Source organism: Tinamus guttatus, unplaced genomic scaffold (assembly GCF_059628265.1).
Source record: "Tinamus guttatus ecotype Peru unplaced genomic scaffold, ASM5962826v1 Tinamus_guttatus_pri_ptg000007l, whole genome shotgun sequence".
NCBI lineage: Eukaryota > Metazoa > Chordata > Aves > Tinamiformes > Tinamidae > Tinamus > Tinamus guttatus.
In genome coordinates, this window is record NW_028288541.1 from 1,338,015 (window position 1) to 1,352,495 (window position 14,481).

The 14,481-nt window shown below is 44.0% G+C and overlaps 1 protein-coding gene across 1 annotated transcript in view; it reads right to left on the minus strand.

Moving 5' to 3' along the window:
- The window catches only part of UBTD2 (ubiquitin domain containing 2), a 45,422-nt gene extending 31,723 nt beyond the window's left edge, over positions 1-13,699 (minus strand). The window contains exon 1 of the mRNA XM_088521669.1: positions 13,566-13,699. Coding sequence (XP_088377795.1) covers positions 13,566-13,635 — 70 coding nt within the window. The 5' untranslated portion in view covers positions 13,636-13,699. The remainder of the gene's footprint in view (positions 1-13,565) is intronic.
- Positions 13,700-14,481: the final 782 nt, after the last annotated feature.

Consider the following 14,481-nt stretch of genomic DNA (forward strand, 5'->3'; position numbering starts at 1 on the left):
AAGTTTAATTACTTCTCAGGGTTCTTCAAATTTATACCAACATAATCTGCAGGTCCGGGTAGGTGTTAAAAAGCTTGTTGATCCCAGAAGCTTCAAAATGATTTAACAGGTAACACTCCAAGACAGATGGAAGTTTAACACTTAGGTGCAATCAGAATTTCTTCAGAAACAATTGCATCGTGTGCACTACTTCTTAGTAATAGCCAGACAGCTCCAAAAGACTAGGCTGTCTTCAGAAAGGCACATATCCCTATATACCCCCACATACCAAAGCTTTCCATTGCAAGCCATGAATATAAAGATATATGCATATGTGCATATGCATGCATGTGTTCATGCATATGCACACACCCAGGAAGCATGCAAAGTCACCTTAAAAATATACCCCTTGAAGGCCATTTTAATCCACTGAACATACCCTGGGAGAAAAATAAATAAATAATAAAAGTGTATTATAACCTAAGGTCAAGGAATATTGGTGCAATCCAACTTTAAGTATTTAACTGAAAGTTCCCAAATGAGGTGAACAATCTCCTTAATTAGAGCCAGCAGAAGCAGGCAGGCTTCTCAGGGTGACCCCGAGGCCGCGCGCCCGCTTCGGTGGGAACCTCCTTGCACCGGGGCCTCCTCGCAACGACTACGTTGGTGGGATCTGATCCGTCACCCGCGCAGTCCTGGCCGGAGCGGCCTCGGACACAGGCTGCCCTCATCGCACTGGGATGGCTGCACCACGAGCCTCCAGGCTTCTCCATCACTACAACCTGCTCTGAAGGGCCGGCCGTATCGTTTATAAGATGGATGCCCCCTCCCAACTTTTCTGCATAATTCGAGACATAAATATTGTAATATCAAACTAAAAATAACTCTAGTTCTGCATTTGAGAGTTAAGCTTCTAGAGTAAAAGCTTTTTTGGTTCTGAAGTTGAGCCAGAAGCCTATGTTGCTAGGAAGAGTCTTTTCCTCTCCCTTTTCCCCTTTTTCTTGCAGGGAAAAATCAGCGTAGCTTCAAATTTAAGGATAAGACATTTGGTAACAAGTGAGAAAGCATCTGCAAGGCAAGGTTCTCGTTTCTACTGTTTGAAACTCATATAATACCAAGCTCCTCCCCCACCATTCCCTGCCACTATGTTTTTTCATGTATTTATCATTCAGGTAAAACTCTTTATTAGGTGAAGGGACTTCTGAATGCAAAAAGCAAAATGCTGAATATTGGTTACAGTAGTTAAAACACAAACTCTCAGCAATGACTGGATGCAGGTACAACTCTGATGTGTAGAGTGTGTGTACCCCAGGGAGCAAACCGCACGCTCCAAGCACTCATTGACAGCACCTGAGATCCAGGACCACTTTTTTGCACAATGCAACTGGGACTCCATTCCTGAGTACATCAAAGCAGCAATGAGAAATGGTAAACATGAGAGAAGCCTATTCAGAGCCTTGGGTGAACAGAACAAATACACAAAGGAAGTATTTAAGCTTTCTTGCTCTTAAAAGCCTGCATCAAAACTGCTTCAAAATTGCAAGCATACGGCTGGGATTGCAACGTATCAATATGACTCTGCTCATCACAGGCCAGGCCCTGGGCAGCAATTTTTCCAACAGCAGTTTCTCTGCTGACAACTTTTTGGAGTGTTTTTGTAGACCATGTTTTAGAGGCAAAGCCACTATTTTCACAAATGATGGGAGGTAGGTTATTTACCATCTCACTTTCAAGGGAAGGTCCTTTCAACTCTAATAGTCCTTCAAAGCAATACAAAACACTCAATATTCAGAGCAAAAGCATCTGTTAGTGCTGAAAACAGGTCTCAAATTTTGTGCTGCTGGCTGGCGAACTACAACAGCTGATCCTGCTTTGGGAAGGAGGTTCAACCAGATGCTCCCCCAATGTCCATTCCTACCCGAATTATCCTATCATGCACTTTGAGGAGTCAAGATAGCATTTGCTATTGGAATTTTGGGTGGGAATCTTTATGTGCTTTGGTCAAGTACAGAGAATCTCCTCTACTTATCAAAAGTAGAACTTAGTAGTACTTATCAAAAAAGCAAAGACAGAAGCATAAATTGTTCCACACTGGCAACTTCCAATGATGAGAAATGGAAATCTTGCCTTTGAAGATACCTACAACTGGAAGAGCAGGAGTTGATCCAAATCATTCCAAGCTGGCAACCAAAATACTTATGTTCACAGTGATCACACTGCTTATAAAAGCTAGTGCTACAAACAAGTAAAAACTGTCTATAAAATATCTGGTATTCAGTTCATCAGCTTCAATTTTGTTTTCACAGGAATAGCCAGATGTAATATTGGTCATGGAGAAAAACAACCTGTGCCATCCAAAGACACTGACAACTATTAGAGTTAAACATGGGAAAAATGCTGCAGCAAGCTTCACATCGCATTGATCCCCATTCTCCTAGCTAAAAAAAGCCCATCATTATGGACCCATTATTTAGCATCAAAATTTCAAAATTGACTTTCAGATATAATAACCCGCACTGAAACACTTTGTCAAAAAAAAAAAAAAAAAAAAAAAAAAAACCACGTTTTCCAAGAGATTGGGCTTCTCATTCATTAACCTTCAACATAAACAAGGGAAGAAGACTTCAAGAAACAAGAAAAAAAAATGGTGCGGTTGCTTAATCTGATTTCCATGGCCAGAGAATAGAGTTGGCTTAGCTGTAAAAAGCCCTCCTATCAGTTTGAAGGACTGTAATTAGAATGTAAAAGAGGGCAGGGTGGCTGCAGGGAGCAATCAGAAGGGACTTTATCAATGGAACATGAATTCAGCTTGGAAATTTGGCAGGATGAACAATCAGATAGTGACAGCAGCCTCGAGTAGGCACACTTGGAAAGGGTTTAAGACAAGATTAGATCATTTAGTAGAATTTCTAACGTGGAATATTCTGTTTGACATAGCACTGAGCTAGAAAATATAGAAGTTTGCCAAAACTGTAATTTTGGACTCTGTGCAACCTTGTTTCATGCTGAAGTGCCATTAAAAGTATTTTATTAGCAGGCCTGGTTATCGGATAGCAGCTCTTGCAGCTTATCTCCGACCTCCTACCCACCCGCAAGGAGCTACAACATTTTCCTAATACGGGTCTTAATGCAAATTATTAACTCTATGTAATAAGCTCTCACCACAATATGATAAAATGCTAACACTGTTTCTTCAGCATGCCATTTCCCTGGAATATAATCCAAAGAGAGAGACCAGTTTTTGGAGTGTAGAAATTACATGTGCATTCCTAAAATACACTGGAATACCTGTTGTCTTTGGGATGATAAAGCCAGGGCAGTGATATTTGTTAAGTACACAGCTATAAAAAATAGGAAGGACTTCTCTGCTTTGGCTCACCTCTGATGATGGTATCAAAGAGGAACAAGGGAAGTTCAGAGAACACAGAATTTGCTTCCATCTATCCAGTACGGCCCAGTTATCAGACTGTTATTTCTGGGGGCCAGTAGTGTTCCTCTTGTTCCATTTATTCAATATCCATCATCTGCCCCAATGAAGACCCAGTCTATGACTTGTACTCATAAATGACATAATTCCACCCATAAGGGCATTTCCCCAGAAATACAGTTTAAAAAAAAAAAAAAAATCAGTTGGACAGAAGCCATGAGACCCCCCACGAGGTGACAGCAAGCCATAAAACACTGGAGTCTTCCTCACAGCAGGAAGACTCTGAAAATTGTTTGTAATGTTACTTTACACAAGAAGCAAAAGCGAAAAAAAGCTTTTGGACAACTGTATTTGGACACCAGGCACTATTTACATAACGCTCTCTTCAAGGTGGTCGTCGCCTATGCAGCAAGAACGAAACATGTTTTCTGAATGTTCCTGTCATTTAAATAGGAAAAACAAATATCCCCAAAATAGCAAAACTGTTTCTAGAGGGCAGAGAGCAGAATTTTTTTTTTTTTTATATTCTGGATTATTTTCCTGCTCATATTTAAAGGAAAAAAAAACACACTCTCAGAGTATCTATCACAAGTCAGAGTTTAAGGACTAGAGGGTTATTTACATCTCAAGAACACTTGTTCTAGTGTTTCCCTGTGATACAAATTGCAGTATCCATCCTCTCTCCCTTGTTCTGACAATAACGCTGCTCCTTTTTCTGCCAGCCGAGAGATTAACATTCTGCATTCCCTCTTGTTCCATTCCTACGGGGTTTCTGCTAAAGCCCAAAACTCAGCCTGCATTATTTTTAGAGCCATTTCTGTGCTGTAATATCAGCAGCAGCTGAAGGGTCTTGGATGCATACAATGAAAGCATTTGTTTCGGTTGTGTTAAGGCAGTGATGGAACGTTGCATTAAGAGCCATCAGCATGAGTCTATACAATACGTGACTGATTTAAAGCATGTGACTCTCATCAAGCAATGTGATTTCAATACACATGCAGTTTTCTGTTGCAATTCAAGCTGTTTTGGCACCAGAACTAGTTTTAAGTCTGGATAAAGATAGAATGGAGACATACAGATGTGAAAAAAAATGACACATCAACGAGCAAATAAGAGAACTTAACTCAAGCGAGTGTATACGCACATCTCAGAACAATATCGGATGTTGATAAGCACTTTAAAGAACATATAAAGAATTTTAAGAATTTTAATTCAAAAATTCCTTGTTTTTACAGTAACTTGTGTGCTTTTAACATCCCTCTAGGCACACAGCAACAAAAAGTGTTTGTATATAAAAATACATACATATAGAATGTATTTTACTGAGCCACAACATCAAACTGTAATTCACATTCCTCTGGGACCTATGATTCTATCACTCACTCATCCGGTTAGCTCACTGCATGCATTTTATGTACTTTATGAACATACTACACAAAATGAAGGGATTCGCTTCGTCTCAGCCAGTGGCACATTCTGTTCACATCCTGAACAAGCAACCAGACCCAACGTGCAATGGAGAAGTACAATGCTCCTTAGAGGTGTGAAGAAGCAGAGCGAGAAGCTTCATGTGAATATATTCTAACATGCTGCTGACACCAAATATAGCCTCCTTAAGCACACAGCAACAAGAGGCAGCAAAACGGTGAGTCTATCTGATTGCCGAACTATTTCTGTGTATGCTAAACTTTGCTTCCTAATAAAACTTCATACTGCTCATGGCCCACAGATTCCTGTGGACCAACCAGAGACTGAAAACAACAGAAGAGGCTCTTTTTGCTGCAGCAGTCATGCACCGAAAGACCCTCCAACACAGAGAAACAACGTGCCCCCTCCTCAGTGTCCAAACAGCCCCACAGGCACGGCAGAGGCATCAGAGAGCCTACACATGATGGGGAACCCAGCCAGGAGTTTAAAATGCTGCATTAAAAACATTATTTTGAGATGCGCACTTTTTACTTGTACTGTATCAGAGCTGAAGCAAATGCATCTGGAAATACTACAAGGGCATTCAGCAGTTCCGCACACAAGACATATGTGTTCTGCTACAGCTCTGCCAAGAAATTCTTCAGGCAGTACATACCAAGTGTGTGAACTAGCAATTTTTGCTTTAATTATTTACCTTCTCACCAGCCAGACATCATCCTGCAACTGGCAATGTCCTAAAGCAGTCATATTTGCTCAAAAAGCAGCACGCTGCCAAGGAAAAACTGGCAGGAGAAAATGGCATTCACCGGCTTCAGGTATTACCCACTCTTTTGTGGGTATTCTTTTATAAAAAGACTGTATTTATCCATACGGACAAGAAATCACAGGCGATGATAGTTCTGTGGCAGAAAAATGAGCAAGTAAATGCCATGAGAGATTTCTCTCATGAATCCAAAGTGCCCTTGATCACAGTATGAGAGCAGAAATTGAGCTTCGCCACTAGAAAAAAAAAAAAAACCCTCCAAACTAAAAGAAACAAAGAGAAAACAAACAAAAAACAGTAAAAGACATCAAAATGCCCACACCTAGGGTAACAAGTTCCCAGTCCTGAACTACTGCATTCTGCTCCTGACAATATTCTCAAAGAACAAGCATCCCTAATACAAAAACGGTAAAAAACACTTCCCTATTTAATATGTTGCCTGAAGTCAGGCTTTTTTTCTTTATGGTTACCACATCTACATCTCTGTAATAAACTTAAAATTACAAGTTAAGAGTTTTGCCATTGTGTTAACATTGCATTGATAGCCAGTGTCAATAATATTAGAACATACATAAAGGTAAACATTTTTAATAAGGTCAAACGGTGATGTGCAACCTACAGCATTCTTATACACGTTCACATTTTAGTCTAATCCTTTCCCCAAGCAGCACCTGTTCTCACTGAGAGCTACAGAAGTACTCTTCACTATCGCTTGTAAAAGTGCTTTTTCGTTCATGTTTGAGAACGTGGGAAAACCACATGATATATTATGCATGCGCTCTCAAACCCCCCTCCTTCTACCTCATCTTCAGCACAAAGATGCCTTATATACTAAAAATAAAAAATAAAAAAAAAATCCTTCACCACATATGATTTCCTATGGAAGTGAAGAATCACTTCTTCAAAACTGTGCCCATATCCTCCCACAAATGGGTTTCAAGCGCCGCTTTGAATTTTTGCTTTTAAACCTTCTTTGCTTCGGAGAGGGGAGAGAAGGGAAGAAAAAGGGACATTGAGAAAAGGAAGGAGGGAGGAGTTGCAAAAATGGTCTAACCCGCAAGCACCACCTCCGCACCCGTATTCCTACCTCACCATGCACAATCTTCAAATGCTTTGCATTAAGGCCCTGAGAGGTCAAACGGATATAGGACAGATCCTTCAAATTCAGAAATGTATATTAATGGCACATGGAGTAGCTGCTTGTGCACTTATAACCTCCTGAACTTGTGGTGCCTCCGCACCTCTCACCGACATAGAGCCTCAGGACGTCAGCCCGCTTAGGTCATTTTAAATATTTAAGGTAGCCTTAGAAACCTCAGTGCCATTCAGCATCTGACACATAGGTTTTAGTTTATCTCAAACGCTGGAAACAGGGAAAAAGAAAGAAAATCCACTCTCCGCACCACCCCGTCCTTTGGCCATCGCTCACTCGCACTAAGCTCCCGCACATGCACCAGGAAAAGCAAGCGGCAAGATCAGCCCAGGCCCAGCAGGAAAGGTAAAATCCAGGTTCCAGCTGAACCTTAAGCAAACCACGTTAGACATCTTGCATATCTGATTGCATACAGGCCAAGACAGTAGAATATCAAGTCGCACCCTGCGCTATATGTGCTCTCCGTGGTTGTGGAGGGGGCTAAGGCTGCTTCTGGATGATTCGGTGTCACTACTTCTGGCGATTTTTGGTAACTAGAAGGAAACATTGAATTAACTGTCCCATTTTTCACATCAGAAACACAACAGCAGCGCGAGGCTGGAGAGGGATTTTATTTTCTTCTTTTTTAAAAAAATAAAACCTAAACTTTTCTGCATCCCCCAGTGGAAATGCTCCTCAGTGGAACATTTTATTCCATTCAACATTCAGAAGCCAGGTGAGCGACTCAAGCCCCTTCCGCTCACCCCCACGCGCCCCGGAATGGGTCATTTCCCAGCCTTTCCCACGAGATCACAGGTGATGGAGCGTCTCTCGCTGCGACAGGACAGCACGTCACCAAGGACTGTCTCGCCAGCCTGCCTGCGGTATTTCTGCTATAATTTGGATTATTCTGGCTGTCTAGGTTTTTAACCTAGAATTAGCAAACCCTGCAAAGGCTCATTGTCGCCAGCTGACTCCTGCAAGAGAAACAAAACACCAAGAGCACTTCCAACCGGGGAAGAGGCCGCCTCCGAACCTCCACCCTAAGCACATGCAAGCAAGAACAACGGACACAAATAACTGGCTCCTGCCATCCAGCTGACATTTAGGTGCTGGGTGTCCTGCACCTCTTTTCAGTCAATGCTCCTGGATTATCCCATTCGGAATGGGAACTAAACCCTGCCTACATTTTCTTTTGAAGTCCTACTTTGGAGAACCGTGATGCTCAGCAAAAATATCGCGGTCCGGAGAAAAAGGGATGGTCGTGTCATGCCAGGCAGGCTCCAGTATTTGCTCCAAATCTGGTGAGAAAAAACTGGAGGAGGATCACAAAACAGCCACCGGCTACTAGGCTGCAGCTTCCTGTAGCAGGCCCGAGTCATTTGCAAAATAAATATAAAAGGTTTAAGGTCCAAAAAAAAAAAAAAAAAAAAAAGGGATCAAAGAATTTTAAGGAAGTGGAGCAGTGATAGTAAAAATGCAACTGACATACTGACATATACATGGAGTTTGTCTATAACACATGGGGAAATTGGTTTTAGAAAACCCTGATAGCACCCCTAGATGGCAGTACTTTGTGGAGGGGGGAAACGGAAGTATGTGTTCCTCGACAAGGTCATCTGCTTGGAAATTTTTCAGATTTCTTCTCAGCCTTAGTTTTAGGTGACTAGACCAACCCTTCTTCTACCTGCAAGAAGACTTGTGGGAACTGACAGGGCTTAACTATAAGGTTGATCTTTACTTCTAACTTTAACTATATTGCAAGCTGTGACTCATGAGTTATACTATTCAACATTCACATTAAAAATAATATCTATCATAATAACTGTAATAAGCCTGGATCATTGCTTTTCAGAGTTTAATCAAAGAGGTTGCTAGTAGCCTTTGGTATTTATCAAAAAAAATCTTTAAAGCACAAAGAAAGTTCAATTTACTGTATTTAATATTCAGTGAAGGACAATTTTGTTGCTTTCAACACTGAATGACAAATAGAGAAATTAAAACAAATCACTTCATCTTGAAACCAAACAAACAATTACAGGGAGGAAAAATGACAAAAGGAAACACAACAGCTGCATCAGTCGGCCCTTATTAATAGGAAAAATAACACCTTATTTCACTTACTAAGAGTCACCGTTGTCACCTGAGAAAGAAAACCAAGTTTACTGGTTTACAAATGTAAATTGTCATATCAAAGTAATATTCCAGCAGGAAAATAGTGAGGACCTAATTATGAGGTGTTCTCAGCACATGGCGTGCAGACCCTCCTGAGCTCAGCTGGGCTGGAGGTGCCCAGCCCTTGGGAACGTGGGTCATTAAAGGCTACTTTGATTACAAAGCTCTCATAAAAACCTTGTGTGCTGTTGTGGAAGTCATGAGGAATGCAAAACAAGCAATAAAAAAAACATACCAAGCCTTGCTTACTACATATGTATTTTTAAATAGCTTTTATACCATCCTAACCTTATTTCTTGAACAAAACACGCATTCAAAACAAAATAAAATAAGAAAAAAAAAACACAATAAGACCTAGCAGCTATCACCAGATCCGAGGTTAGTACTATTTTTATAAAAACACATGTCACATCCTATTTCAGGCTTGCTTTACAAAACGGTGGGAACTACCTGACATCTAGAACGGCCTCGTTTAGGGAACAATAAAAACGCCACCAAAACGTGCCGAAACGCATCGCGAGCAGCCGCTGCCGCGCAGCCCGGCGCGCATCTGAACGGGGAAGAGCCTTTGTAAGGGCTGGTCGAAGGAGCACGTACCAAACGCTATTAAGTGCTCGGTCACAAGACCCTTGTTAGTGAGCGCCGTGCTGGCCGTGCATGGGCCGACTGTATTAGTCCAATGGTGGCAACAAATCTGACTGCTTAACATGCAAATTCCCTGGGTCAGTCTTCCATAGAAGCACCATGAAAGCAGTTATTGTAACTTCAAAACAGACATGTGATATGCAGCGTTAGCTCTAAAGGAAAATATTCCAGCGACTGTTTGCCAGCGACCAAAATCGTAGCTCAAGCACAGCGTTCGGCTGTCCCAAACTTAATGAAGCACCAGCACTTTATCAAGCACCGCGGGAAGAATTTACACTTTTAATTATCTCTTATGCTGTCGCACCAAAGGGACAGACCTATTTCTGCTGGTTCCTGTTATCACTGCTGGATGATAGGGGTAGAAGTAAAGAGGACAATTTTCAAACAGAACCATCTTCTCCCACAACAAGGAAGGACGATAAGAACTCCAGCGAGTGGGCTCACGTCGCGTCAAGAAGAGCACAGCCGCAGTCAGACAGCCACAGCCAAAACACTTCATCTGCCATAACTTGCGACGCCCGTGCTCCAAGACGAGTGATTTCCTGCCCTTTCATTATTCCACACAAATAATGTTCTGGCTGAACTTACAGACAACAAAGTCATGTGCAACTTCTAACGGGCTTTACCCTACTACCCATTTTACAGGATGAAAATGGAACGGTTCACTTCACTCTTTTTCTTACCTACTTCTCATCTCAAAAAAAAAAAAATCAAGTGGAAGCCTTTGACATTTGTGCACAGGAAGGGCAAAGCAAGTTCTTTTGCTTATGTCAAACTGAAAATTAAGTGGTAAGTGCTTAAATCTTACTTAGAAGCATAAACGTAGAGTTTTTCAGCATTTAATTCCAAATCCAGCTTTTTGAACACACTATAACCGAAGAAGTCATATAACTACAATATAAAGCAGCCAGAGAACAGCTATTTTCTCCTAACCTCACTGCCAATCCTGCAGATTTTCAATGACCTTTGACAACACAAGATGACAAGCAAGAAGGGATTTGGTGCTCAGTTCCTGCAAGCTTTGAGTTACCTGAGGGATAACAGCTGAGCTAAAGGAATGTGGGTAAAAAATATACCTATAGACCATCAAACCACCCTCTTTTATTCTTTGTTGCATCTCCTTTAAAGAGTCACCAAGAAATCCATCTCCTCACCCAGGACACCCACACACCGCAGCACAGCTCTGGACTACAACGCAGTGAAGTGCTGAGCCAGGAACTCCTGTCTGGATGTAACAATATTTTACTGGAAGGAAAACTTGCTAAAGAAGAGCAGCGATAATGAAAACAGCTGGCGTCACGCTGAAGAGACCGGTTCGTTTCCAGTAGGATGGGCACAGCAGCATCTGTTTAATTCGTGCTGAGGACCAGACTCCTTGCTAGTGCAAGCAGGCATGAGCTGGTAGCAACCCAGCAAGGCTGGTATTTTCGATTAACACATTCTTACGCACACAGACACACCTGAGTATATTAAAATACACTTTTGGATGAGTGCAAGCATCTCTCTGACCTTGAGAGCCACCACCAGTAAAAGACAAAGGAACTGCATGGTCAGGGCATCAGCAGCCTTGCTGAGCAGTAGAGAGGCCCCAAAATAATAGTCAAGGACAAAAGCACCACAGAGAACAGAGGAACGTGACAAATTCTCACCCCAATCCCACTGACATAATCTAGCAAGATCTCACCGACCCCTCACAGAGTTTTTAGAGGCTGATACTGGTATAAGTTTGACTCAAAATCTGGCCCTGTTTTTATGCAATGTAAAGCACTTTCATTGCTATCAAGCCAATCACAACAACTCACTCACAACTCTCTTAAGAAACTCACTTGTGATTCTCCAGGAAACTCTTCCATTCTGGAGGGAAAGACAAAACTCTTATTAAAACTGAGGTGCTTTTGTTCTCCAGGAGTTTATCGGGATTTATAATATGGTCTAGCCCTGCTCATTGACAGCAAGCCAAAATATTGAACGGGGTAAGATAATAATACACCGGACAAGATCACAGAACAAGATTTAAAAGAAAAGGAAAAGAAAAATAAACCTTCATATGAGGAATAAAAAGGCAACCTGGTCCTATAGAGAACTAGTCCCAAAAATCATGTTCACTTATGCTTCAGCTATTTCATTTTCTGATGCCTCAAGACATAAAGTCCCTTGAGAGACCAAGTCTTAGCACAGGGATGTTTTAGAATTTGTAAATTTAAGAACTAGAGAATGCTGGTCTATAAATCTTGGTTGTTACACCTATGAAAGACATTTTCTTTCAGCTCAAAATACACCCTTTTTTTGAGAACCAGGAGTAGACATAAAACATTACAAAATAGGCTACTGCACACCACAGCTTAAGCTAAGTAGCATATAATTCAACAGAAATTTCATCATTTCTCACTTCAGCAAGACAACATTAAGGAACATTATCCTTACAGCATGAAGCAACATGAGCCCACTGACCTGTGTTTTGCATCTCTGCACATTCTGGGAAATCCGGCTGCTGTTTTAAGGCACCCAGGTACAATAGGTTATTCATCTAAAAGCATCACTGTGTCATATCACCTACATGGAAGTCAGGAACAGCTCTCTAAATTTATCCGGGACAGTAACTTTGACACAACTTCTACAGAAGCGGTCTAATTCGTGTCCTGCTATTGAAAGGGTGACATGCAGCAGCACTGCGCTCCTTTATGAAAAAGAGCCATCAGCTTTGCTGATATTTTACTGCACCCATCCAACACCACAAGCAAGACCAAAGCAAGGAAATTAAAACCCAAGGCTACTCCCTTGCCAGGTCTCACCTCAGAACACCCAGCTACCGAAGCAGGTCTCCAAACAACTGTCAGCATCAATTTTAATACTACTGCTGGCCAAGGCTTTAAGGTGTGCATATGCAATGTGATGATTGCAGTTCAGGACATCTTTCCTTCGACTTTTAGCATATCCTGGTCTTTCTTTGGGGACACTCTCATATCTCTTTGACAGTTAAATTTGCTTAGTATAGATTTTTTTTAGGCAACTCCATTTTTTAGTTCTACAAAATTCTTTCTAATGACTGCTAGGTGACTAAACGTTGCACAGGTCTCTGCAGCTGGACTTCACGGCATTTCTACGAACTGCATCCACTATTATTCAGCAGGTGGCTTCTTAGGATCTTCGCATCTTCATGGATGGTGAAGAACTGCATGTTTGTTTGTTTGCTTTTAAATAATATGCTGGAAAGGATATTGCAGCAGGAGAAGACACAGATCTAGGACTACTTAGTCCTAAGGTTGAGGACTATTTAGAAGTCAAGAGCCTTGTTGGTGGGACTTAAAAGTAATTTAAGTGACTACTGGGCAAGCATGGCTCTGCTGGAGAACATGTGTGTTTCCTCATACATATACATACACACACATACATATATATATATATATGTATGTGATTGGAGTGTTTGGTATGGACAAGGCACAAGGCCCTCGGCCTCTTGGAAGGCAGCTGTGCTCCCACGGAAGCAACACTCACTACACGGGTGTGCTCCTGCTGCTGGCGAGAGGGCACTGCTCCTGCATCTAAAGGCCTTAGGAACTGATTATTTAAAGGGGGACTGGGGCTGGAGGAGGCATCCTCCAGCCTCCTCCAGCCTCTGCCCTCCTTGGGAGAGGGCAAAAATTATAAATAAATAAATAAATAAATGAGGAGGAAGGGCTGGGGCTAAGCCGGAGGGGAGCCGCGCGCCCCCGCCCCCCGTCCCGCAACGCGCTCCCGCCCGGCCGCGCCGCGGAGGCTCCGCGGGGGCGGGGGCGCGGCCGGGCGCGCGCACGCGGCTCCGCTGCCCGCGGGCTCCAAGTTGGGCGGGAGGGCGGGCGGGCTGCGGTGTCCCCCCCTTCCCCGCTCCGGGCACCCCCCGCCTCGCCGCTCGCCCCGGCCAAGTTGCGGCCCGGAGCCCGACGGTGGCGGCGGCGCCCCCCGCCCTTCGCCTTCGCTCTCCCCTTCCCTCGCGGCCGCCGCAGGCCCCGGCCCCGCAGCGCCCGCCCGCCGCTCACCTCCGGTGCCGTCCGAGTTCTCGTTGAGGCTGCCCGAGGAATCGTGGTGGGAGCCCACACACCCGCCCATGGGGCCCGCCCGGCCCGCGGAGCCGCCGCCGCGGAGCCGGCCCCCCACCCCCCTCCCCCTGCAGCCGCGCTCCGCCGCCGGCCGGGCACGCGCGATGGCTCCGGAGCCGCCTCCGCCGCGCTCGGCACCGCCCCGGAGGCGCGGCCTGGCCCCGGCGCCGGCTCCGCCCCGGCCCGGCCCCGGCCCGCCAGGCCCCGGCCCCGGCCGCGCCGCAGGGGCCGCCCCGACGGCGCGGGACGAACCGCCGAGGGGGCCGCGGGGCAGGTTGGCTGAGAGGCCAAGCGGAACCGGTGCTTGTCGGGACTCCCCGCACCCCATCCCATGTTAATAGATATATTAAAGTTGCCCCGTGTTTGTTCTTTAATGCCGTCGGGGCCGTGGTTCGGTCGCCCCGGTCCCCAGGCTCGCGGCCGCCTTGGGGAGTCACGACCCGCGCGGCGGCTGAAGCGCTCGCAGGGAGCTCGAAGACCGAAAGCAGGCAGAGTGCAGGGGTCCCTGTGCGCTCTGCGGGGCCACTTGATGGTCCCCTGATGTACAACCGGAGCTGAATGCATCTTTGCCTGCTTAAAAAATAAATAATAATAAAAAGGCTTTGCAAATGTACTTTTCCCGATTAAAATGCCATAGCAGGTTGCTGAGCTAATGGACACTACAATTAAAGGAATGCACATGGACCGTGCCATTTTTCTAGCATTAATTTTTCTACAGATCCTTCCTACCTAGAGACCAACCAGCCGTTTTGAAGGCCCTTGTGTAAATAGCTAAAATCCCCAATATTATGAGATAGACTGTCTGCAAAATGCTGAACACTTTATTTGTGTAAGTACAAAGGGATGTAAAGCTCGC